The sequence below is a fragment of the Zootoca vivipara genome, chromosome Z, assembly GCF_963506605.1.
Source record: "Zootoca vivipara chromosome Z, rZooViv1.1, whole genome shotgun sequence".
Taxonomy (NCBI): domain Eukaryota; kingdom Metazoa; phylum Chordata; class Lepidosauria; order Squamata; family Lacertidae; genus Zootoca; species Zootoca vivipara.
The window spans coordinates 13,955,576-13,983,013 of NC_083294.1; the positions used below are offsets into that span (position 1 = coordinate 13,955,576).

A 27,438-nucleotide genomic window follows, 5' to 3' on the forward strand; every position below is an offset into this window, starting at 1 on the left:
CTCAGCTTCACGATCTGTCCTTCCAGTGAACACTCAGGGCTGATTTCCTTCAGAATGGATAGGTTTGACCTTCTTGCAGTCCATGGGACTCTCAAGAGTCTCCTCCAGCACCATAATTCAAAAGCATCAATTCTTCGGCAATCAGCCTTCTTTATGGTCCAGCTCTCACCTCCATACATCACTACTGGGAAAACCATAGCTTTAACTATTCGGACCTTTGTTGGTTACTTGATTGGATTACCTGGGTATCCTGGCCACTCTTTTGTTTTCCTGAATCCAGGTCACAGGTTACAGGCTCACCCTATTCATATCTTAACTGTGCCATTGAGACAGGATTTGTGAGCAAAGAGACAATGGGGAGGTTCTCAATTTTTGAGGTCAATTTGGCAGAGACAAATGGTTTCAGGACTTTTTCTGTGGGTCTCAAACATGTGGTCTATACATTTATGTATGTGCTTGCTTGGTACATTTATGAACATTTACTTTATATATATGACCTTAAAATTCTTAAAACCCAGACTGAAGATGCTGTATCTTTACTATTAGGTCCCCTGATGTCCCCTGATGTTGCAACTCCCATCAGTCCCAGCAGACATGGCCAACAGTCAGGGCTGATGAGAATCCAGGCAGTATATGTGGAACCCAAGATTGTGGGACACAGGTGGCGCTGTGGGTTAAACCACTGAGCCTAGGGCTTGCTGATCAGAAGGTCAGGTCCCTGTGACGGGGTGAGCTCCCGTTACTCGGTCCCAGCTCCTACCCGCCTAGCAGTTCGAAAGCACGTCAAAGTGCAAGTAGATAAATAGGTACCGCTCCAAGCGGGAAGGCAAACGGCGTTTCCGTGCGCTGCTCTGGTTCGCCAGAAGCAGCTTAGTCATGCTGGCCACATGACCTGGAAGCTGTACGCCGGCTCCCTCGAACAACGCAACCCCAGAGTCTGCAACCCCAGAGTCAGTCACAACTGGACCTAATGGTCAGTTTACCTTTTACATGCTGGCTTACTAGGGTGGGAACCACAATTCAAATGCAACAGAAACTTAAGGCAATTTGATGCCTTGCAAGATGTTCTGACTACAATTCCTATCATCCCCTAACCATTGGCTATGTAGGGTGAGTGTCCTGATCCACAGGTCCAAAGGAGGCCCTGTACGAGTGGTTTGATGCTAAAGGATGCTGAAACACCAGCCTGGTCAAGTCACAGTTCTTTATTATAAGAAAGGGCAAAATTACAAAAGCCTGCAGTATCTTGCTGCCTTGACTCAGGGCAAAAAATGAAAGAGCAAGCATTCATCATGACTGCACCCAGGCAAGCATTTTTTGTATTGCTTAAACAGGTGGGACGCAGGTGGCGCTGTGGGTTAAACCACAGAGCCTAGGGCTTGCTGATCAGAAGGTCAGCGGTTCGAATCCCTGTGACGGGGTGAGCTTCCATTGCTTGGCCCCAGCTCCTGCCAACCTAGCAGTTCAAAAGCACGTCAAAGTGCAAGTAGATAAACAGGTACCGCTACAGCGGGAAGGTAAACGGTTTTTCCGTGTGCTGCTCTGGTTTGCCAGAAGCGGCTTTGTCATGCTGGCCACATGACCTGGAAGCTGTAGGCTGGCTCCCTCGGCCAATAAAGCAAGATGAGCACCACAACCCCAGAGTCAGTCATGACTGGACCTAATGGCCAGGGGTCCCTTTACCTTTACCTAAACAGAAAACATTGAATGCAGCTGGCCAATTAAGCCCACCTGTCTGTGAAGACCTAGGTAGCAGGCCACCAAGCTGAACTGATAAGCATAGCATCAAAGCAAACCAATAAGCATAAATCAAAGCAAGTGGATAATAGTATGTGAGCTCATTCTTGCAGCGAATAACAATTAGTCCAACATGGTGTTTACAGGCCTTCCATGATATTTTAAACTGTTTGGATCTACACACTGAGGCCAATGGGAGAAGTCTAACAATATAGGAGAGAATGTTGAACCAAAAGTGAACTGTTCTGGAAGCTCTGCAAATGCCATCTTGGTAGTCAAGATGACCCCACAATTAATTGGTAGTTATAGCAATGAGCCCATATGTATATACTAACTTGCTTTGATATTTGCTAATTGGTTTGCTTTGGTGTTATCCTTATCTGTGGGCGTAGAGTACTGGGCTCTGAGCCCGGGAAGGGGAACTATCTGTAAGCTTTGGATTTTTACCACCTGTGCCCTCATCTGGTCAGATGAAGTGAGGGGAAGTGCTGGCCTAAGTGACTTAAGCTGCTTTGTGTATAAAGAATGCATGAACGTTTAGCTTGGGCTCGGACAAGCCATCTCTTCCTGCAGTGCCCATCACGTCTATAAAGGCTGTAAGACCTGGCAGGTTGATTTTCTGCAAGTTTACAACTTTCTTTTACTAAAGCACTCTGGTGGTATTCCTGCACCCAACCACTCCCACGAGCCCTCCTTTGGGTCTATGGTTCAGAACAGAGGCCACAAGGTGATGGGCTTCAGAGATAACAAAACAGGAGTTTCATGGCCTTACTGTGAAGCTGCATGTGTGAACAAGAGAGCCATAAAACTTGCCCAGGAGGCAACTGATGTGCCCAGGAGGCAGCAAACCCCACACCAATTGCTGTTAACCTTGCTTGGCTTAAGCCAGGGGTCAGCAAACATTTTCAGCAGGGGGCCAGTTTGTTTTCCCTCAGACCTTGTGGGGGGTGGATTTATTTGGGGGGGGGAATGAACGAATTCCTATGTCCCACAAATAATCCATAGATGCATTTTAAATAAAAGGACACATTCTACTCATGTAAAAACACACTGATTCCTGGGCCGCCCGCGGGCCAGATTTAGAAGGTGATTGGGCTGGATCCGGCCCCTGGGCCTTAGTTTGCCTACCCATGGCTTAAGCTGTAAGGCAGGCATTAGGAACCTTTGTTGCACCTGATGATGCTGAACTACAACTCAAATCATCCCTGGCCAATGGCCAGATGTTTGCTAGGACTGCTGGGAGTTGCAGTTCAGCAACATCTGGTGGGCTTGACTTCTACTTCAGGTACCCCCAAACTTCGGCCCTCCAGATGTTTTGGACTACAATTCCCATCTTTCCTGACCACCGGTCCTATTAGCTAGGGATCATGGGAGTTGTAGGCCAAAACATCTGGAGAGCCAGAGTTTGGGGGTGCCTGTTCTACATGGATGCTAATAGACCTAGCCAACATGATGTCCCCAGATGTGTGAACCGAAGTAAAAGGAACCATCTCCATTATGAACTCAGGGTCTCACACACTTTTAGGCAGAATAAAGAATGCTTGATGCTGGCTGAGAAGCAGGAACCAGAGATAGTCAGAAAAATCCAGATTTATTTTCTGGTACAGGGACCCACTTTTGCCACTTTTTAAACTGCTAAAGGGGCTCTCCGATGTTATCCCTGTTGTTTAAATGCAGCCATATGGTTGCTTGGGTTTCCCCTTGCTAATCTGCTGTAGCTACAGAAGCTCTTTTAGTTGTTGCAATTGTGTGCATTGTTTTCTTTTAGCCATTCTTAAACCTTGCATCATCCATCATACAAGGTGACCAAAGCAAGTTTCTGTAATAAAACTTGTCCTAAAACCCACCTGCTCAAAAAATCTTGCCCAAGAAGGGGACAGTGGCAACTGGGCAGATATTTCTGAATCCAGGGAGGATTTCTTGAGGAGTGCTCTATTTTACCTCTTAGCTAAGCAAGGAGGACTCTGTACTTTAATGGGAACTGAATGTTGCACCTTTATATCAGACCAAACAATAAATGTCACTGGTCACCAAAATAATATACTGTATACCTTCTCCAAAATAACCTAGCAGAGATAGAGCATGAACGTATCTTGGATTGGAATCTCTGGGGGTAGCTTCCCGGACCCCAGTGGATTCAAAGCATCTCCCATAATTCTTTTGATGGACAATGTGTCTGTTGCTCCGCCTCCTTCAAATACAAAGTAGTAATAAAATGTTAAGTACAATCCTCCAAAATTAAATAAAGCTTTATTTATCTTTTTATAAACAGTGAAAAAAATTATATTCTTTCTTTTTATTAGTGGAATTACAGGTGAAACTCGGAAAATTAGAATATCCTCGAAAAGTGCATTTACTTACTATTTTTATTTTTACAAATGCTTTCTTTTGGAAATTCCACAGTAATAAAACAAATAGTTACAATAATACAAAAATAAACATCGCTATTACATTTCATTAATTACATTCAATTTATAATTGACCCGCCCTGTTGTTGTTGTTTAGTCGTGTCCGATTCTTCGTGACCCCATGGACCAGAGCACGCCAGGCACTCCTCTCTTCCACTGCCTCCCGCAGATTGGTCAAACTCATGTTCGTAGCTTCGAGAACACTGTCCAACCATCTCGTCCTCTGTCGTCCCCTTCTCCTTGTGCCCTCCATCTTTCCCAACATCAGGGTCTTTTCCAACGACAAATAATTACAATTACAACAAATAAAGGCTTGACATATCTTGCTTTGCATGTCATGCATCTATCTCATATATTGGTTTCACATTTTAAGATGCATTACTGAAATAAATGCACTTTTTGACGATATTCTAATTTTCCAAGTTTCACCTGTGCTGTCTGTCTGTTATGAACTCAGAGAGTTCTGCTGGCTCTTAGCATTGCAAGCTCCAGGTCCTAATTCTCCTGATCATCGTCTGAGTCATCACCACAGATACTGTTGCTGTCAGGAAAGATGTCGCCGAACTTGAAAACTCTTTTCCAGCTGTGGTCTTCAGCTTGCTGGGGCTCCACAGTTATATTCTTTTTTGCCATTAACTCTGTCTGTTGTTTCTTTAACATTGGAAGTGTCACTTCATACAGATGATTGACGATTTCTTAAAAAGACACAAACAAATACCAAATCTCAATGAGCCACAATGGCTATGTTCTCCTTCCACTGCTAGAAGCAACATGCCTCTGAATGCCAGTTGCTGGAAATCACAAGTGGGGGGGAGCACTGCTTGCATGCTTCCCATAATTAACAGGCATCTGGTTGGCCAATGTGAGATTAGGAAGCTGGACCAGATGGACCTTTGGCCTGATTCTGCAGGACTCTTATTATGCTCAGATCTTGCTGGATTTCCAATAGTTGGTTTGCCCCACCTCCAACACAGAACCCACAGAACAAGGTAATACTAACTGATAGCTTGGTAAGGGTCAAGAACCTTATCAGGAAGCCAAAACTAGCATCTCTCATGGAACACAGTTGGTTGCAGATGGTGGATGGTGGCAAGGTTGTGCAGTTGTAAAGGGGCCCTGCACTGTTCCAACTGCCTTGCCATTTTCAGTTCAGGTGGAACATCCAAGGAATCAAAGAGAGATAGCATGAAAGAGTTCCTGGTTCACCTTCCACAACTTTGGAAGCTGCCTTGTCCTGAGTGACACTTGATATAAAAATTAAGAGAACCAAGGTGTGTATTTTTTTATTTTAATAATTCTCCAATGTTTTGATTTTAATTGCATGAAGGGAATGGCTTGCTTTCTGTGCAAGCATCTTGTGGGTCTGCATTTTACAACAGTATGCTCTCTGGGCCATAAACAAGAAACCCTTGAAATGGCAAAAATGGCCCTCCAGGATGTCTATCATGAGTTAGCACCAGAGGGTTAATCAGAAATCCTTAAGGCTTCCTGAGAGGCTCAGGGACAGGTGGAAGAGGTAAGGGAGTGAGATAAGAGAGAGGAATGTCAGTAAGCTCTGATCACAGGCTTGGTTACCAGGGCAACATATGACATCCAATACCTAAATTGGTCAAATGGCATGGGTATATTTGGGGCATTTGCAGGGATATGAAGCCATGCGTGTTTTACTTCTCATGACCTATAAGCTTTCATGATGTATGTTTAAGAATGTTTAGATTCTTAGTACTCTTTGTTTGATGTGTCTGAACTACTATATAAGTTTGTTCTGATTTGCCTCTCATCAGTCGGCAGTCCTTCTAACCAGCAGCTGAGCAGCTGGTTAGCAAGGCTGTCCCACTGCAATAGTTTTAATAAATGCTGGGTCCCTCCTGGATGTTGGATTTGTTTTATTTCCTTGGTTTGTGTGTTTTTTTTCAAGGTGTGTTCCCTCACCTGGGTAATGAACAAGGTGGTGTAGAAGTAATTAAAAAAATTATTTATGCTTTTACAGTAAATTGGCACCTCCATTTCAGTATACTTCTGCCTTGTTCTTCCCCACACCTCCCTCCATGGGTTCCTTTTTACTCTTAGTTGTGCTACAAATCTTCCTACACCTTCCAATTAATTTAGCTGCTGTTCCTATCTAGTCCTACTTGGAGATTTATGTAATTCTTTAAATATTCTCCCACTCCTCTCTTAAGGTATGTTCATCCTGATTTCTTATCTTTACAGTCAGCATTGCTAACGTATTCTATTAACTTATTCTGCCAATCCTCTTTTGTTGGACTGTTTTTGTCCTTCCACATTAGTGCATAAGCTACTCTGGCCGCAGCAGTTGCATAAAGAAAAAGATTTAAAACATTCTTAGGTATCTCACCCTCTGCTATGCGCAAAAGGAACACCTCCATTTTGGGGGGAAATGTCAGCCTTAACATATTTTTTTTTCTGTGTATATCATCCAATATTCCTTAGCTTTCTTACATCCCCAACAACACACCCTCTATTTCTTCATATTTCCAACACATCTTAGATCCCCTTTTATACATTTTGACCAATTTAGTCAGGGTGAGGTACCATCTTTTGTAGGTCTTCCTTTAGGGTGTGACCTACTGAAATGTTTAATGCCTTTTTCCACAGCATCTCCCAGGATATCATGTCTATGTTATGTCCCAAATCAATTGCTGCCTTTGTTGTTTCTTCCTTAGTATCCCATTCTAACAAAAAAATTAAATTGTGGAAGTTAGTTTTTCTCTGTTAACCATTATAACCTTTTCACACTGCAAGCTTTTCTTACTAAATCCTTTTTCTTTTTTAAAATATCTCGTTTACTTGATGGTACTGAAACCAGTCATTGATCCAGACTTGTATATCTTTTCTCTTTTTTTAAAAAATATTGGTTGGCCTTCTTTGAATTATATCTTTATAAGTACCCCAATTTTCTTTCACATTTGTCTTTTTCACTGACACTGCTTCTATGGGTGATATCTAGTTTGGAGTTTTCCTTTCTAAGAGGTCTTTATAGCTATTCCAAACCCCATATAGACTTCTTCAAATTATGTGGTTTAAGAACCCACTGTGTACTCTAACCTTATCACAATACAGATACTCAAGGAGAAGTAAATTCTTACCACAACATCCAGACTCACACACATAGAAAGAGCATGAATGCAGCTTGGAGGTATGTGACAAGTTTCAAAAAGGCAACTGGAAACATGGGGTGGCTTTAGGCTAGAGCTGCATTAGCCAACATGGTGCCCTCCACACAAAGGATAGCACTTCTTCACACAGTGCATATACAGTTAAGGGAGAGGGAACCTTTTTTTAGCCCAAGAGTCACATTCCTTCCCAGGCAACTTTACAGGAGCCACATGCCAGTGGTCGGTGGGGTGAGGGCAAAAGTGTGTGGAAAAATGGATGCAAATGTTAGCTTTCGTACAGAAGTCTGGTTTCCAGCCACACGACCCCTTCTCTATCCTCCATTCAAGCAAGCAAGAGGCACCATCAGGGTTCAATGACACATTCCAGCCAAGCAAAAGCACTCAAGTAAGGGGTTGGAGCAGGGCAAGTAAGGGGCGAAGGGTCCTGAGGGCCAGATAAAATCTTAAAGGGCTACATTTGGTGCCCAGAGCTGAGGTCCCCCCCCCTCCCGAGTACATTAGAAAAAGATTCATATGTTCAATACATGGGATAAAAAAACCAGACACAAGATGGATGAGGGCTTGGGAACCAATGGCCCTCCAGATGTTGTTGGAATCCAATTCCCATTAGTCCCAGCCAACATGGCTAACGGTCAGGGAATCATGGGAGTTGTATTCTCAACAATTTCTGAGTGGGGCTGCAGGTTTCCCGTCCCTGAGCAAGAGGAAAGACCAGCAAACTCACCCATGAAACTTCTGTTATTCCAAAGAGGGACACGGTAAGCCTTGATTTCATGAAATCTGCTCCGAATATAATATGGATGGACATTCCTGTGGGGGAGAGAAGGGGGTATATATAAAAAAAGAAATTATTCTGGAATAGTGCTTGCATGAGAATTTGCTCACATTGTGAGGTAGGGTTTTTCTCTTACTGTTGGTTTTTTGTATCTTTATTTTAAATATTGTGATTTATGTGGAAACTGTTCAATTTGGTTGTGTATTTTTTGTTTTGTTTATTGCATTTATTGACTACTTTTGTTTTGTTGTGGTTATGAATTTTTTTCACCTGTAAGCTGCTTTGAGCATGGTTTGAAAAGTGGAAAGGTGGCATACATATAAAATTATGTATGCATGTATTTAATGAAAATTGGAAGATTGCTCCTATGAATGCTTCTGCTGTAAACAAACCAGCCAACATCTATGATCCATGGAGCTCGCCGTTGTCCTGATCCAGGAGACAGTTCTTAACTGTCTTTTCCTTTGATATGGATACTTGCCCAATACGTTTCAAATAGACGCGCCCAGAATCATTAAATGCTCCTTTCCATACACCTGGGACGGGAGGCTTATGACCCTCCACATGATGTTGGGCTACAACTCCCATCATCTCCTGACTATTGATCCTACAACTATGTAGAGGGGTACAGGTTCTCCAGACCTGATGTAAGAAGCAGAATCCTTCTCTTTCAGAGGGGAACACCTCTTCTAAATAGAGGCATCCTTCTCTTACATTCAGTAGGGAATCCTTCTTCTTGGATCAGAGGTGGGAAAATCTGTAGCCTTCCGGAGGTTGTTGAGACTCCAATGCCTATCATCCCTGAGTATCTGCCTTGCTGTCTGGGGGCTGATGAGAGTTGGGAGTCCAGCAACATCTGGAGGGCCACAGGTTCCCAATCCCTGCATTATACAGTGGTGCCTCGCTAGACGAATTTAATTCGTTCCACGGGTCTTTTCTTATAACGAAAAATTCGTCTAGTGAATCCCATAGGAATGCATTGAATTTTTTTTAAAGAATTTTGCCCATAGGAACGCATTAATTGAATTTCAATGCATTCCTATGGGAAACCGCGATTCGCTAGACGAATTTTTCGTAAAACGAATTCGTCTAGCGAGGCAACCTCCACTAGAAAAAACCTTTCATTAAGCGGAAATTTCGTTAAGCAGGGCATTTGTTAAGCGAGGCACCACTGTACAGACCAGCAACACATCCAGAACTTGACAAAAGGGTACAGAACTGTAGGCACTTCCCCCATGTTACTGACAAATATTTTTTAATGTACCCTATAGCACTGGATATCTCTTCCCAATCAACTTCTTCCACGTCATCAGCGTCCACTTCATGCAACCTGAAATACAGAAGAAATCTGGGTGATTTGCTCGTTATCTATTATTATCTTTATTATTATTATATTTTTAGTGTTGTCCCACCTTTTCCCCCAGAAACTGAACTCAAGGCGGCTCACAAAAAAATTAAACACGGGTAAGACATGGAAAGCTAAAGACATATATAAAAGTTTAAAAGTATAATAGAATTTGAATGATTGGTGTAAAATACAATTTATTAAAATGCATCTGGTGAAAACAGTTAAAGGCCGTTTCTTTAAAAGCAGCCAGTTGCAAAGGTTTGTTGGAATAAAACAGTCTTCACCGGCTTGCGGAAAGACAAGAAGGAGGGAGCCAGTCTAGCTTCTCTAATAAGGGAGTTTCAAAGTCTAGGAGCAGCCACTAAGAAGGCCCTCTCTCGCATTCTCACCAGACGTGTCTGTGAGGGTGGCAGGACTGAAAGAAGGGCCTTCTCTGATTATCTCACAGCTCGGGCAGGTTTGTAAACCAACTGAAAACAGTGGGCAGAAAACTTAAAATTTAAATGGGTTTAGTCAATGGGTTGACTGTGATTTAGATAGCTACCGCCGTAAAGGTAAAGGGACCCCTGACTATTAGATCCAGTCGCGACCGACCCTGGGGTTGCGGCGCTCATCTCGCGTTATTGGCCGAGGGAGCCGGCGTACAGCTTCCAGGTCATGTGGCCAGCATGACAAAGTCGCTTCTGGCGAACCAGAGCAGCGCACGGAAACGCTGTTTACCTTCCCGCTGTAGCAGTACCTATTTATCTACTTGCACTTCAACGTGCTTTCGAACTGCTAGGTTGGCAGGAGCTGGGACCGAGCAACGGGAGCTCACCCCGTCGTAGGGATTCGAACCGCTGACCTTCTGATCGGCAAGCTCTAGGCTCTGTGGTTTAACCCACAGCGCTACCTGCGTCCCTAGCTACAGCCTTATGTTACTGTTGAAATTAATTAGGCTCTTTAGAAAGGAGACCTGTCTTTTGGTTGTTCCGGCTTATATACTTATATTCTGCTGTATAATGATAGCATCACAGGATCTGAGACTGATTCCAGGTACTTGTAAGGAACCTGGGCAGAGCTTATACACTCACTCTACCGCTTTGATCTGTGGAACTGGCACTTTAGCATAGCAACACCTATGCTTTGAAACTCCCTGCCTATATGCTTCTTGGCACCAGCTAAAAACATTTCTGTTTAGGCAAGCCTACCCAGACATGTGTTTTGATCTGGTTTTTAGTTTATTGTTGATTGTAGTTATTACTGAATGCTTTAAAATAGTTTTAAACTGTTTTTATTGGTAGTTTTTGTGGGTGTGGTACATCCAAAATGCTATGGAAAGAGTTAATGTACAGTAATATAGAATCCTATGACGTCACCACAGTTTTTGTAGGCAGTTTTTGTCATAAATTCTGCCTCAGTATTGATCCAGAGCAGATCCCAACATATAGTTACCGGTAGGCAATTAGCTTCATCCAGCATAGCTTTTACTACTGAAGACAAATGAGCTTAACGGTTACGAATCCAATATCTTCAAGATTGGCACTGTCCACAAGAAATCCAGTTGCAGTAGACTTAACTTAAACTTACAATATACTGAAACCTAAAGACTAAGGGACCCAGGTGGCGCTGTGGTTAAACCACAGAGTCTAGGGCTTGCTGATCAGAAGGTTGGCGGATCGAATCCCTGCAACGGGGTGAGCTCCCGTTGCTCGGTCCCAGCTCCTGCCCACCTAGCAGTTCGAAAGCACATCAAAGTGCAAGTAGATAAATAGGAACCGCTACAGCGGGAAGGTAAACGGCATTTCCATGTGCTGCTCTGGTTTGCCAGAAGCGGCTTTGTCATGCTGGCCACATGACCCGGAAGCTGTTTGTGGACAAACGCCGGCTCCCTCGGCCTATAGAGTAAGATGAGCACCACAACCCCAGAGTCGGACACGACTGGACCGGATGGTATGGGGCCCCTTTACCTTTTACCTTTAAACACTAAGCATAGTGTGTACAGAACACCACACCATAAGGAAAGAGAAAGTAAAAAAGGCTCCTTCTGGCCTAATATTACAAGTCAGCATGACCTTGACAGAAAGAGATAGCAGAACCAGTTTAAACCAGCTGTTCAGCTTCTTTAAAGCTAAAACCCAAACATCATGAACCTTCTGCTTCTTTCTAGGCAGAACACAAACTTGTTTTTTAACTAGAAACTTTCACCTGGCACCAGCTTGTATCACACAGAGAAGCTTCCAGAACCCTACTTTAATCAATTAGAATAGGAAAGACCTTCTACACCAAAAAAATGCAAACTGACAATTTTTTCAGTTAGGTCTGTTATCAACTGTAGAGAGTGAGAGAGCACACATACAAACACATGTGTAAATATGTTTTAGAATACCAAGTAAAGTAATCCGTTAAGTTTAAACTCTAAACAGAGAATATTGTACAGTTTTCTAGGAAAGAAAAAGAGAACTATGTTTATAAAAGGGTCAAACAACCTGGGGCAACATTCATGCATATAAATACCAGAGGTTTATTGTCTTATTCTAGGGGTCCCTAGACTACGGCCTGGGGGCCACATATGGCCCCCAAGGCTCTTTTATGCAGTCCCCAGGGACCCCCACTGCCCGCCGCCACTGCCTGCTCTTACCGGTGCGGCTGCCGACTTCCGACTCAGAAAAGCGATGGAAATAGCTTGTGTGCATGCGCAAGCGTCATTTCCGGTGTACTTCTGGGTCGGAGGCGGCTTCTGCACATGCACACAGGCTATTTCCGGCGATTTCCAGGTCGGGAGTGTGCCAGAAATAGCGTATGCGCATGGGTGCACACAGCCGCACGCTCCCGTGCGCGCTCCCTCACCCTCCGGCCCACCACGCAATTGGCGCGGCGGGCATCTGACTCAAAGCCTAAGTTTGGGGACCCCTGTCTTATTCCTTTTGAAAACCACGAGTTTGTTTCTGTTATCAAGTGGTATATAAATTTTATTAAACAAACAATAAATTTGACAAATACCTTTCAATGAGGGCAATATTTATCCGCAGATGTTCAAATCTGCTCCTCTTCGTCTGCTTACCCATAATCTTCTTGGTTACAATATTAAGCCTCAAGAAGAAAAGAAAGCCGATTACAATTGTTTATTTAGTAAATTGAAGGCATTTTCAGGTGACTTAGTAACAATGGTGGAAAATGCACAGGAAAGTATCTTGAAAACGCTGGAAAAAATGAGTATATTCGGTAAAGTTTCAGAATTTAAATTGAATAAATTGAAAATGAAATTAATGGTTAAAAATATGGGTGAACAAGAGAAGAATGAGTTACAAAAAAAATCTGGTCTGTCAATAGCGAAGAAAGTCAAATATTTAGGAATTGAGGCAACCATGAAAAATAATAACCTATTTGAGAACAATTATAATAAAGTATGGAAAGAAAGAAAAAGGGACGGAAATATTAAATTTGACACTATGGGGAAGAATCTTGACTATCAAAACAAAAGTTTTACCCAAAATGTTACCGTATTTTTCACTCCATAAGATGCAGTTTTTCCCTCCTAAAAAGGAAGGGGTAATGTCTGTGCGAAGGCACTGAACGGCAGCGGGATCCCTTGGCTGCCGCTGCAGTCGCGAGCGGAGGGATGCCTCTGGCGCTGGAGTCATGGCTCCCAGCAGCAGCGGAGGGACGAACAGCCTGAAAGCAGCCATTTTGGGCTGCTTGTCCCTCTGCTGTCTCTGCCGCTCGCAAGAGCCGGCATAGGAGCCGCGGTTGGGAAAGGCACAGCTCAGTGCCTCTCCCAACTGTGCCTCCTGTGCCTGCCCCAGCGAGAAGCGGCGGTGGGACCAGTTGTTTATTAAATAGTTTAGTTCAACATTTGATTCAGAATTTTTTTTCTTGTTTTCCTCCTCTAAAAAACTAGGTGCGTCTTATGGTCAGGTGCGTCTTATGGAGCGAAAAATACCCCCTCTTCCCTTCCCCCCCTTTCGAATGATCCCAATTATAGGGGAAATGGAGTGTTTTAAAATCTGGAAAGGGACATATCCAAGTTTATTTGGTAGGGCAAGAAACCATATATCAAGTACAAATTACTAACGGATAAAAAAGAAAGGAGAGACCTCGCTCTGCCAGATTTAAAACTCTATTATAAAGCCACATGTTTATGCTGGTTAAGAGAGTGGATTCTTTTTTTGTGCTTTAAATTAAGATTTGGATCCAGAATAAAAATTTGGCAAAGACTGAGTTTTAAAAGGAAGTCGACTTCCGTCTTTTGGGGAACTGATACTGCAGCGTGGATTTGTGAATGGAGTTAAAGTCTTTTTGAAAGCACATCAGCATCTTGTTACAAGTTAACCTGCATTTGGCAAAAGAGTAACAGACCCTCTGTTTTTTGATACAAAGAATACAACTTTTTGAACTATTGCCCTTCTAAACTAAAAGTGGAGCCTTTATGAATGAGGTGAAGTCCTTTATGAATGGAGAGGTGGTTTTTGTGAACGAAAGAGAATAAAATGACCCTGGATCCTTGCAAACCCTACCAAAGCTTGGCACGGGGACACTTTGCCATAACCGGGGGACTAACCCCAGGGAGGTGAAGTGCCTGGAAAAGCAGGAGTAGGGAAAAATGTCTGACTAAGCAGGGTTGTGCAGTGGGATACAATTAATTGGAGGGCAAACTTCACCTGGATTACAAATATCATCTGGATTACAATTTGTTTTTGTTTTTGTTTAATCCCTTGGAAGACCCTTGGATTAAGAGTGGAAGAACATCTAATGGAAATAGAAGGAAGTAATAGAAGAGAAATCAAAATTATTAAAGAAAATGTATAATATCCTTTTGGAATGGGAAATGAAAGATGAAGAAGTGAAATCAGTGAAATCAGTAATGATTAAATGGGCACAAGACATAGGCCACAATATACAAGATTGGACAAAACTTTGGAAAGTAAATTTGAAATTTACGGATTGTATGCTAAGGGAAAATTATATGAAAATCATGTATAGATGGTATATCGGAATGTTGGAGGTGTAAAGAGGTTGAAGGGACTTTTTTATCATATGTGGTAGGATTGTAAAAGAGTTAAGGTATATTGGGAAATGATTTACAATGAATTTTATAAAATGTTTAAAATAACTTTTGTTAAACAACCAGAAGCCTTCCTGTTGGGTATTTTAGGACAAGACTTGCAAAAAGAAAAAAGGACATTATTTATATATGCGGCAGCGGTGAGAATATTGCTAGCACAGAATTAGAAGACTGGAGAAATTCTAACAAAGAACAATGGCAAGAAAAACTGATGAGCTACGCGGAGCTGGCAGAGCTGACACACAGAGTTCAAGAAAAGGACAATAGGGATTTTGAAAAAGAGTGGGAACCTTTTATATTGTATTTGCAGAAACAAAAAAGGAATATTGATCTGATGCTAGGATTTAAATAAACTTTCACAATTTTAGGGATAGGGAATAAGGTAAAGGTAAAGGGACCCCTGACCATTAGGTCCAGTCGTGACCGACTCTGGGGTTGCGCGCTCATCTCGCATTATTGGCCGAGGGAGCCGGCGTATAGTTTCCAGGTCATGTGGCCAGCATGACAAAGCCACTTCTGGCAAACCAGAGCAGCACATGGAAACGCCGTTTACCTTCCCGCTGGAGCGGTTCCTATTTATCTACTTGCATTTTGACGTGCTTTCGAACTGCTAGGTTGGCAGGAGCTGGGACCGAGCAACAGGAGCTCACCCCGTAACAGGGATTCGAACCGCCGACCTTCTGATCAGCAAGCCCTAGGCTCAGTGGTTTAACCCACAGAGCCACCTGGGTCCCTATTACCTAGGGAATAGGTAATGTAATAAAAGGAAAAATATGATATTTGTAGAAAATAGCAGATTATATTAATGAGGTTAATAAACCAGAAATTGAAGTTGAGGGAAGTCCAAAGGGGGGAGGGAGAGATGTTTATATAAGCTGTATGCTATAAGTATATTTGTAATGAGAGAAAAGAAAATTACAGTGGTACCTCGACTTATGAAGACGATCCGTTCCGCGGCTGTCTTCGTAAGTCGAGGTTTCCAGATGCCGAAGAGCGTGGCCGGCGTATGCGCGAAGCGTGCGCCGGGTGAAAAGACTTCCGGGGTTGTCGACTTCGGAAGTCAAAACCTTCGGAAGTCAAAGTGTTCGGATGTCGAGGTATGACTGTAATTTAAAAATTTCAAAAAAAGGAGAGTGGATGATTTTGGAAAATATGTACATTTTAGATATTGACGGTTGGGATAAGTAAAAATCCAGATAGATAAGTCATTTATTTTGTGCAAAAGTGATAACAAGATATACAACACAATAGAAAATGAAATGTAAATAGAAAAAGCTGCAATGTGGTGGTGGGAAATCACAGGGGAAGAAAAAGTAATCAGGATATGGATTGTTATACCTTAAATATAAGTGAAAATATGGATGTGAATTTGTAATTGTATAATGAAAGACGATAAAATAAAAAGCAATAATTAAAAGGGGGGTTGAGCAGCAAATTTGAATAGCCCTACCTAGTGGAGCAAAAGGGAGCAGCAATTTGCTTGAGGACAGCTGGCAGGGGTTTCAAGAAAGGATCATTCTGCAGACCTAACTAGAGATGTCAAGGATTGAACCTGGGGCCTTTTTGCATGCATGTTGCCAGTGGCTGATGAGAGTTGTGCTCAACGTCTAGAGGGAGACACAGGTTCTTGGCCACTCTTACCACTTCTGTTTACACTGCCTCCAGTGCCTGGTGCCCACTTTGGCTTCCACTTGGGACCACGAGATGCCCTTGTAGAGATTCTCATACGTGAGCGTGAATGCTCCATCCTCATCCTCTTTCTCTGAATCAGAGTCTGAACCTCTCATTTTGGACAGCAGTGTCTCCTTGATGGCTTGAACTAGCTTCCTTGTCTCTTCAGAATCCCAAGGACCGGAGTTATACACTGAATTCATTTAAAAGGGGGGAAATATTGATTTAATTCATTATCAACTCTATAGACATCTTGCAAGAGCTTATGTGGGGGAAATGTCTTGGCTGGCTAGCATCAGTAACAAGAATGGCAAACTGGATTGCTGGTTTAAACAGATAGCAACAGTCCTCCATTCAACCTAGTTCAGTAGTTCCCAAACGTTTTTGGGCTTCCGTCCCCTTGGTTCCCTCACCAACTTGCTGAACTTGAATGACAGAGGTAAGAAAGTACCATAGGATAAATGATCCAAAAAAGATACACCAGCATGCCAATTCCCATAATTCTGCTCTTTTGGTGAAATTTTTAAATAATTATTTTAAAAGCCCTGAGTCCTGGTTTGAGGAAGGATTAGGCCACGGTTGGGGCCCGGGCAGGGGGGGGGGGAAGAGTGCAGGAGTGTTAATATACCAGACTTGATCTCAGAAAATTTTGTTTCAGCTGAATGGCTACTGCGAAGCATCAGGTCCGATATCTTTTTCCAGTTGTTGCCATACATGGCTTGATACTTCTTGAGCTTCTTTTTCTCCTTTTCAGAATACCTAGGGAGAAAAAGGGATTGCTGTTCTCACTAAGCTAGTTGCACTGGTCGTGGGTTAGAGTGTCAGACTTGTGGTAATTATACTTTACAGAGTTGTGCAGAGGTTGCCCCAGATTGTTTGGCCCTTTTTTTAATAGTTCTCTTTTTCTCCCAGAAAAACAACAACTATGCAACACTTGCGTTTAAAGTTTAAAAATAACATATGGCTTTTACTTGGTGTGCTTGCTCTTGTGAGACTGAATGAACAAGAAAGGCAGGTAATACTTACACTACTGAAACATATTTACATGAACTTGTGTCTGAGACTGACTAATATTTACAGGCTGACTATGAGGCAGACAGCAGCACAACACAACATACTTGCTGCTCTAACAGCTAAATCTCACAACAGTTGATAACTGAACTCACCGGGGGAAAACTGCCTCGGGTGTATGACATCACAGGATTCTATGCCACAGCATTAACGCTTTGCATAGTATTCTGGAGGCACCAGTCCCATGACTAAGACCTAGTAGACCAGGGTTCAAATTCCCATTCAGCCATGAAGTTCATGAGCCGGCTGCAGTCACTCAGACCAACCTACCTCACAGGATTGCTGATAAGATGAGGAGGAGGAGCTCCTTGAAGAAAAGCAGGTAATAAACATGATGAACATAATAATAATGCCTATGCCTGGATCCATGAGCAACCTTTGGTAAATGAACATTTTGGAAAGAAATTGCTCATTGCTCAATGTAAAATACATTTTACATTCTCACCCAGTATACCCCCAACAAAGCACCAATGGAACCAGTATCCTAACCCCCTCATATGGATCTACGGTGCAGCCACATTTGGAAGACTGTACAGTTCAGGTTGCCTCAACTCAAAAAGGATATTGCAGAGTTGGAAAAGCTTTAGAAATGGGCAACAGAAATAATCAAGGAGATGGAGCGACTGCTTTATGAAGAAAGGTTGAAGCTTTGGGGACTTTTCCACATAGAGAAAAGACAAGTAAGAGGTGACATGATAGAAGTTTCTAAGCTTATGTATGGCTTGGAGAAAGTGGAGGGATAGAAGTTTTCTCCCTCTCTCCAATTAAGCTGAATTTTGGAAGATACAGGAAAAATAAAAACGTGACTTCTTTATGCACCACAGTTAAAATATGGAGGATGCTCCCACAGAAGGATTGATGGCCACCAATCTAGATTGTTTTAAAAGAAGATTAGACAAAATTCATGGGGAGAGGGCTATCAGTGTCTACTAGCAATGATGGCTCTGCTCTACTTCCATGCCAGCAGCAGCAATGATCCTAAAGATCAGTTGCTGGAAACCACAAGAGGGGAAGAGGGCTCTTGTGCTCAGGGTCCTGCTTGGTACTTTCCCACAGACATGTGGATGGCCACTGTGAGAAGAAGATGTTGGACTAGGTGGGCCATTGGCTTGATCCAACAGGCTCTTATGCTCTGACTTCACTTTGTAGGAGCTGGCCTTCTGCAGATACCATATTATTGGGAGGTCCATTTGCTTTGATGCAGGAATCGTCCCTTTAGTGCAATGGCATGCTACATTTGGAACTCCCTCATGCTACACATCAGGCAGTGGCTGTCTCTATTGCTTCCATGATTTGCTTCCTTGAGATCAGGAGCCAGTAACCCCCATACCCCCACCCCCAAAAGTATGCATTGACAAAGGAAAAAAGTTAAAGCTTTAGTGGAATCAGAAATCAGGAGCTAAAATGTGAGTCTTTTGGAGTTCAGGCAGAGAGAGAAACTTCCTGAGTAGGAACTCCAGAACCCTGTCCTGTTAGGCTTGGTGGCCAAGTATTCTGGGATGCCTCCATGACAACAGAACCGCCCCCCCCCCCCCCGAGAAGCCCAGTTGCCTTTCTTACCTTCCATTATAATTCTTGGGATCGTACATTTTTCTTGCTCGGTAATATACTAGCCTCCATGGCCTTGGAATTCCCTGAGCTTCAGAAGAATCAATAAAGATGCATTAAAATCGACATTTTGTGATTAAAGACAATCTACATTAAGGAGCTAATTGGATTATGGGCTGCTGATTTTGCAGGTATGTTTTGATTGTGTTTTTATACACCAAAACATTACCACCCTTTATTCAATTTTATATAATAAGCCCAGGGCAGCATTTATTTGTTTTGAACCTCGTTCTCTCTGGAAACGTTATCAGAGGCCGGCTGAGGAAAACTGTACATCACACTTCAAAAAACATGGAACTTTTTGATTTCATAATGACTGTGGTTGATCTTTTTCTTTAGGGATTTTCCCTCTTTCTGAGAGGTTAAAAATAAAATTCACTCCATCAGCCCTACTTTGACCAGATGAGCTCCATCATGCTTCCTCTCCCTAAACTGTCACCTGTGAGCAGCCATTCCATCAGGCTGCCTCAGTGTGAGAGAGAGGAAGCCAAAGGCCATCAGCTTGGGTAAAAGACCAGCTCCATCAGAGCCTTTGACTCCTGAAGTATGCAAGCTGGTAATTGTGAGAACAGCTGTTTAAAGGGACTTCAGTTTCATTCCCTCCCTGACGTTGCTGGACACCCATTAGTCCCAATCATCATGGTCAATGGTGATGGGAGTTCATAGAATTGGAAAGTACCCCAAGGGTCATCTAGTCCAACCCCCTGCAATGCAGGAATCTCCAACTAAAGCATCCCTAACGGATGGTCATCCAACCTCTGCTTAAAAACCTCCAGCAAAGCAGAGTTCACAATCTCCCAAGGGAGTCTGTTCCACTGTCAAACTTCTCTTACTGTCAGAAAGTTCTTCCTGATGGTTTTGTGCAGTAATGTCTACAGAACCAAAGGTTCTCCATCCCTGACTAACTTGTATACAGTGGTACCTCGGGTTACAGATGCTTGAGGTTACAGGCACTTCAGGTTACAGACTCCGCTAACCCAGAAATAGTACCTCAGGTTAAGAACTTTGCTTCAGGATGAGAACAGAAATCGTGCTCCGGTAATGCGGCAGCAGCAGGAGGCCCCATTAGCTAAAGTGGTACCTCAGGTTAAGAACAGTTTCAGGTTAAGAACGAACCTCCAGAACAAATTAAGTTATTAACCAGAAGTACCACTGTATAACTAGCTACCTTGTGCCCAGAATTGCTTGGGGATCTAAGAAATGAAGAAACCCAGGGCAATTTTGTAAGATTTCAGTTCGCCATCTTCATTCAAAATGGCATCCAATGGTATCCAAACAAACCTAAACATCTGCTCCGCGATCTCAGGAACCATCATGCTAAATTTGGCCACGGTATCTTAACAAGTGTCTGTACACATGGAAAAACAAACACGGATAAAGGAGGGAATTTAGACAGCTTCACAAATGTACTAGAGGCAAATATTTTAGCAAGACCACCCCCTCACTACCAAGTAAGTTTCCCATGAGAACCAATTAACAGAAACCGAACACAAGTCACCCACAAAAGCCACCCAGTCAAATACTCACCAATCTTTGCACCAAACAAGTTTATAGTTTTCAGCTTGCTGATGGATTCTCTCTCTTGGGGAAACCTGTGAGTAAAGAGGAGTTTTTCTGCAGTCTCTATCCCAGTGTCTTTCAAGAAGGCCTCAACATTTTGCCGCAGCTGGTCGTTTTCCTTCTTGGAAAATTTGCCAAATCGCACTGCAATGCCTACATCATTTCCAAGGGAGAACAGGAAAGTTAAAGTTTCAGATTTCAGACCTTGCTCTTTAGCATTATCACTCATTCATAAGGCTGAGTAGTTTTCAGGGACACATGGCCACGTATACCTTCCACTGTTGCAACATGAGCCTCACAGATAACTTGTCTACTGTCAGTTTTTGTGGAACTGGCCATTTTTCAGGACCCGGGACTCCTAAATTGTGCTTGGTGCTCCCATAAAACAGGTGCAGTAACCTTTGGGTCTTTAGATATTGCTGAACTCCAGCTCCCAATGGCCCTATCGAGTATAGCCAATGGCCAGGTATGATGGGAGTTGGAAGTTCAGCAACCTCTGGATGGCCATAGCTTCTCTATACCTACCATAAAATGATAAGCTTGCAAACCCATGATAAGCTTGTTGATGTGGGTTTGGGTCTTGGTTATTACGACAAACACCAAATGTTTGCCATCTTAAAAGTTCTCAAAGCCAGAGGTGGGAAACATTGTGACCCTCCACATGGTTGCTAGACTTTTATCTCCCACCATCTTTGACCATTAGCCATGTTGTCTGAGGCAGATAGGAGTTAGAGTCCAACAACATTTGGAGGGCCACAAGTTCCCCATCCCTGCTGAGCATGTACACACCTACACACGCACGAGTGACAAATATGAGGGCAGACCATGCTCTTTGATTTTCTGAATTGGGAGTCAAGAAACGTGGTGTCCCAACCTTTCCCCCCACAAAATAAGCAACATCTAGAGAACTAGTGGTTACTCACCGCTGCTATACCCCTTGCAAAGAGCATGTGTGTGTGTGTGTATGTATAAAACCTACCATTTCATTAGGTTATCTTGGTGGGAAAGAGGGGAAGGACCCTCCACCAGTTTTGCCAGAATAGAAGCTGCAACAGAAACTTCCTACCCCTAAACTGTTGCTGGTTATTAAAGCCCTGAGTTTGGTGCCTGAGTTTGTATTTTCCTCTGCCCGCCATGTCCTCCTTTCCTGATGTGCTGTCTTTTTTAGATTGTGGGCCAATAAGAAGTGACTACTTGGTTTTAAGTGATTGTATGTAAGCCACTAAGAGCCTCTTTTGGTTGAAGAATGGGGTACATTTGCTCTGTATGTGTGTGTGTGTACAAAATATACACCTTCTTTCGATAAATACATATAACAACATTTGTATTCCACCTTTCCTCCCAGGATGAAAGGGTAGTGTACACATTTCTCCCCCACCCCCCTGAAATGCATTTTCATTATTTGAGTGTTAATCACCTGTACATAACACTTTGGAGATTATGCAAAGAAATTGCTAAGACCTTTGATTTACTGAATCCCAAGTAAAAGGTGATTTACTACCGAAGTAAAATGTGTTCTCACTCAGGACTGCACACACCTTTTTTCTTAAAATTTCTAAACCTGACCAGGTCCCGACCAGCCAGCTGTTTGATCGCTGAATCACTCAGGGTCCTGACATGAGGAATGAACTCTTCCAGCTCCTTGGTGGCAGAGTCTAGATCTTTCATTGCAAGCTGGGAAAATTCTACAAACTCATTGTCCACAAGGGAAAACTTGCTGGAAGATGATTCCTCAGCGTCCGAATGAACAGGAGTCGAGGATTTCTGTGGCCTGTTAGGAGAGCAAAACATGAGGCCTGCATACTATTGCTGGCACTTGTTGGCACCGAAAATCGCTTTGGGATCCCAGGGAAAAGCCCGGCATTAGCTTGTGAGACACATGCTATTGACAAAAGCCACACCTCACCAAGACTCCTGTCTTGGTAAGATTGCTTACTAGGTGACCTGATCAACCAGCCCAGTGATGCTTATGCAGTGTTGGAATAGCATATCTAATGCTTGAGTGTGAGATTCTTGGAATGCGATGTGTGTATTGAAACAATTTACTATGCTCACAAGCTTGGATAAGGAATACTAGTGGTGGCTGCCAGCTGAAACACAGTCTTTTTAGTACAATCAGGCACTCCAACCATGGAAACGTTTTACAATTTGGGGGCAATTAATACAGCCTATTATTATTATTATTATTATTATTATTATTATTATTATTATTATTATTTGTGCATGCACACAAAAGCTTATACCCAGAACAAGCTTAGTTGGTCTCTAAGGTGCACTGCGTCAGACCAACCTTAACCTGATTGGCTGTGTTTCTAGATTGTAAGCCAGTGGGAAGCAACTATTTCTGATAACTGTAAGCTGCCAGGAGTGCCTTTTTCAACTGAAGTGGCAAAGGAAGGAAGGTTTCAACATACCTAAGCTCCACCCTGTTTCTAGTGAGTCTTCTGAATCCCAGACTCCCACTTCTACAAATCAAGACACACAAGAGATCTGCTGCCAACAAACTTGTTTTAGCCTTGAGCCTGTGCATGAAGCCCTTCACCCTTTTGCTAAACATCAAATTAAATACTAAAAGCAGTTCATATTTTCCTCACACCTGCCAAGAAGCCCATCCATGGGTAAGGTACTCACCCATCATCGGAATCATTCGTGCTGGGAGCATTTTTACGCTTATGTGATTTCTTTCGTGTGGCAGGGCTGCTGAATTTCACAGTTCTGTCCAACTTATTCACCTCATTGTTCTCCTCTTGGGAAAGGTCTGAGAGCTGTGTTAAGGCTACAAGAGGCAAAGGTGTAAAGAAGTCCTCCTCCATGTCCTCTGTGTCACTGCAGTTGGTTGCATTGTGCTTGTGCAAACCTGCATTTTCCAAGTCACTGGCTTCAAGCTGGCTGCTGGCCTCTTCTGGAGCTTTAGGTTTTTTACGCTTTTTTTTCTTCCGTGCAATGGGACTACAAAACTCCTCAGTTTTGTCCAACTCAGCTGCCTTTTTTCTTTCCTCCTGGGAAAGGTCTGAGTGCTGTGCAGGAGGTGAAGGTGCAAAGAGGTCCTTCTGTGTGTCCTCTGTGTCACTGCAGTCTGTTCTATTGTGCTTGTGCAAACGTGGAGGGTTAGCCCTAATATCTGTGAGCCTGTCAGAAGCTCTATTTGCCTCGGCCTGCTCTGTTAACAAGAGCACCTTTGCTTTCTTCTTCTGAACAGGTGTGGATTCAGAGACATAACCTGCATTTTCCAAGTCACTTACTTCAAGCTGGCTGCTGGCCTCTTCTGGAGTTTCAGCTTTTTTACGCTTTTTCTTTTTCCGTGCAATGGGAGTACAAAATTCTGCAGTTTTGTCCAACTCAGCTGCCTCTTTTCTTTCCTGCAGGGAAAGATCTAAGTGCTGCATTAAGGGTGCCACAGGACACAGGCCCCTGGCCTTTTCTGGAGTCTCAGGAATGCAAATGTCTCTGCCACCCTCTTGTTCACTAGGTTGATACTTCCTCTTTTTCTTATTACACACGCGAGTATCTGTTCCAGCCTTGCTATTCAGCTCATTGTCTGTTGGGATCCAAGTAGCATCTGACTCAGAGTCTGGAATCTCTTTCTCAACTTTTACGTTCTTTGTTTTTTTTCTACAGGCCCCAGTAGCTTCTGTATCCTCAACGAGCCCAGGAAAAATTGAGGAATGTCCAGAAGATGGAGGCGAGCAAGGGGCAGCCGTCACAGGTTGGTCACCCCCCTGTCCATTAAGGCCCTCCTTCCTCTTCTTTTTCTTTTTCTTCTTCTTCACCAACTCTGGGAAATGAAAGCCATTTGAGGCTGATGATGCATCAGTTCTGTGCATAATTTCCTTTAAAAAGTAAAGGAGAGGTGGCATATAACAACAACAACAATTTATTCAACAATAACACTTTATTATTTATACCCTGCCCATCTGGCTGGGTTTCCGCAGCCACTCTGGGTGGCTTCCAACCTAATATTAAAAACATGATAAAGCATTTAAAACTCAAACAGCCTTAAGAGTATGTAGGCACCATCAGGCCCAGTACTGCGGCACTTCAATGCTAGTTTCCAGTTATTTACTTATTATATTTGCATCCTGCCTTTTCATGCAAGGAGCTCAATGTGGTGTACATAGTTCTCATCTCCCCATTCTATCCTCATAGCAAACTTGCTAGACAAGTTAGGCTGAGAGATGGGTTGACTGGACCAAGGTCACCCAGTAAGCTTCATGATTCAATGTGAATTTAACGCACGTCCAGCACTCTTAACTGTTACACTACTCTGCAATATTTTGGTATTGGGAGATATAGCCCACAGATCTCTCTGCAGGCTGTTTTTCAATTTAGTTCCTGAAGAAGGCCTTTAAACTCGCTGGGTAGATTTGAAAGTAAAATCTGAATTTCCCCCCCCCCCAGCATCTTTTGCAGTGCTGCTGCGTTTTTTGTTTGTTTGTTTTGTTTTGCAATTTAATGACTAACTTCATCAGTTGCATGACACATTTTCTTGGTACAGGTAGGTAGTCGTGTTGGTCTGCTGTAGTCGAAACAAAATTAAAAAAATATATATTCCAGTAGCACCTTAGAGACCAACTAAGTTTGGTCATACCAATAACAAACTTAGTTGGTCTGTAAGGTGTTACTGGAAGGAATTTTTTAATTTTGTTTTGACATTTTCTTGGGTTGCAGTTCTGTGAATAAAGTTTGTTAGAAACTTTCATAAGCTGATTTTGAGAACCTGTCAGGGATATAAGTATAAATATATAAAAGGCCTGTTCGTATATTGGCTTGCTATACTAAGATGAGATCCTCCAAAGCAGCTGTTGTTACGTCATCTACCTACGGGTAACAGTTTAGGCATCTGACAAAATGGGGCCAGCGCACAAAAGCTTCTGTACTACAGCAGATGAAGTCAACATGGTGCCCTCCAAACTTTCATAACAAGTTGCCTTATACCAAGTTAGACCATTGGTCCATCTACAGTAGTTCAGTACCGCCTACACTGGTTGGCTCTTCAGGGTTTCAGGTATGAGTCATTCCCAGCCCTATCTGGGATCTTCTGCATTCAAGGCAGATGCTCTACCACTGACCTGCACCCTAATCATAAGAACAGATCTTCTGGATCAGGCTAATGGTCCATGTAACCATCAAGCAGAAATTGAGGTCACCAGCACTTCCTCCTTCTCTGGTAGCCAGAAAGTAGTATATCCTACCTATGGTTATAAAATTTTAGGATGTACACACACAGCAGACATACAATCCACAGAAAACCAATCCTTCCATCATCAAAATTTAGGAAATATTCCCTGAGAAAACAGAACAAGCCTAAAAAACCATCTTGGCTCTCCTAATGACTCTATTTCCTCTGCGGAAGAGAAACCTTCTTGATACATTAGTTCTTTCACTTCCAAATCCTGTCTTAAGGGCATACTTAGTGTATGAATAGGGTGGACCTGTGACCTGGATTCAAGAACTAAAGTATTTACCACTTCAAAAGAATAGCCAAACTGCCCTGATAATGCAACCAATACCAGTAAAACATTTTCAGGTACTGTATCCTGGCAGATAGGAGAGAAGCCACTGCCTCTTTCTGTGATATTTTTCTGGGTGGTCTTTAGCTAAGAGGTTGGGCAATGTTGAAAGTCTTTAAAGGGGCTTACAAACCTTTGCTCCGAGCCTCTCATCTCCTTGCAAGGAGGGGTGGGGACTCTGTCAGACAACAGAATAATAAAGATCTGCCTTGCTTTCACTGGATCTTGCCTCCATTAATTCTTCTCTTACTGGACTTAGGGGACTCAGGGTCTGTTGGGGAATTGGGCAGCAAAAGCCAGCACCATCCCCCCCTACATTACTAATATCAAACATCTCACACACAGATGAGGCCTTGCTGGTTGTGCCATCATTGAGGGCTGTCTGGTTGGTCCTGAGTCATGACAGGGCCTTATCAGTGGTGGTTTCAGGTTTGTGGTATGTCTTCTCTAGTGATGTGAGTCTGTCTCCAACGTTATTAACTTTCAAGAGGAATTTGAAATTGTCAAGCTTACCCAGATATTTGGTGCCTGAAAAACACGGATCCTGGCAATCCTGAAAACACTGGATGAAATGCCATTTTAGAACTGTTGTAAGAGTTTGCTTTTATAAAACTGTGGATGGGTTTCCCACCTTGGGCTCCTTTGGGATGCAAATATAATAAATAAAAACAAATAAATTGGCCCCGGCCACCGTGACCAACAATCAGCGATAAACTGAAGTTAGAGCAAACGTGCGATGTGAATAAATGCAGTAAACAGAGGAGTAACCCACGTGGAAGCGCTTTAGGCACCTATAATACTAAATCCTGTACTGCAAAGCAATTAAGCAACACTTCCTGCTTCGAAAACAGCACCCCGCGAACCCTAATTCCTCTTTACGAACTGGCCAGGCTACTGCAATGCGAGATAAACAAACTAAAATATACCTGATTCTGCATCTTCTTCTTCCTCGGTCACCGACCGCTGCAAAGTGGTCCAGCACACGCGCCACAGGCTCCACTTCCGGTTGTTTTACACCGTTTCCTCTCCTCAGCGGAAGGAGCGTGTTGACTTGGAAAGGCTAGAGCGCCCCGACTGAACTTTCGAAATACGTTCCATCCCCGCCCCTGCGGGTTGGTTGGAGAGAGGAATAAACATCTCCTGGGAGGAGAGGCGTCTTCTCGGGATGCCAGGGGCTTGTGCTATATATGGGTGGGGTGGGTTTTGAGCGGCTATTTTAAGCAGAGCGATGTGTGTGACAGCCCCGAACCTCTCTCACAGGGTTGTTGTTCGGTTTGCTACCCAGAGCTCCTTAGATAAAGGGTGGTGTTAGAAAGCGGAGCCAGGTAAGAGGCTAAGGCTCAAGCATATGCTAAGCTGCGAAGATCATTGCGTGTGATTTTTGAGCCGGTTAGCTTCTCTTTCTCGAAGCCTAAGCCCACGTCACGGGGTTGTGGTTGCGTCTGTAATAGCATTACAAAAAGAACCACAACAGAGAGAAATAAGCACAATAAAGTACATGCCCACGAACTGCGCCCTTTTAAAACAAAGAGTGAAGCCAAATCAATGAGCGATCGGAAACAATTTAAA

General features: G+C 43.1%; 1 protein-coding gene across 2 annotated transcripts; it reads right to left on the reverse strand.

Moving 5' to 3' along the window:
* Positions 1 to 3,568: 3,568 nt before the first annotated feature.
* TTF1 (transcription termination factor 1) lies at positions 3,569 to 27,030 on the reverse strand. 2 transcript variants are annotated; one of them, XM_035102220.2, is made up of 11 exons: positions 26,796 to 27,030; positions 22,991 to 24,189; positions 21,898 to 22,130; positions 20,327 to 20,512; positions 18,752 to 18,830; positions 16,749 to 16,879; positions 16,091 to 16,313; positions 12,388 to 12,477; positions 9,322 to 9,387; positions 8,007 to 8,092; positions 3,569 to 4,840 (listed from the first exon to the last, which is right to left on the reverse strand). In XM_035102220.2, the coding sequence occupies exons 1-11, from the start codon at positions 26,805 to 26,807 to the stop codon at positions 4,641 to 4,643; spliced, it is 2,505 nt and encodes an 834-aa protein (XP_034958111.2). In that variant the 5' UTR covers positions 26,808 to 27,030; the 3' UTR covers positions 3,569 to 4,640. The 2 variants fall into 2 exon arrangements, 1 of the variants encoding a protein (XP_034958111.2); XR_004691720.2 differs by lacking the exons at positions 3,569 to 4,840; positions 8,007 to 8,092 and adding an exon at positions 15,377 to 15,552 and having other exon boundaries at positions 9,344 to 9,387.
* Between the last annotated feature and the right edge of the window lie 408 nt (positions 27,031 to 27,438).

Coding starts and splice junctions, on each gene's coding strand:
- TTF1 (XM_035102220.2), bottom strand. Junction 18,831..20,326: donor CTTGTTTGGTGCAAAGATTG/GTGAGTATTTGA, acceptor ATTCTTCTGAAG/CTCAGGGAATTCCAAGGCCA. Junction 8,093..9,321: donor GAGATATCCAGTGCTATAGG/GTACATTAAAAA, acceptor TCTCCCCCACAG/GAATGTCCATCCATATTATA.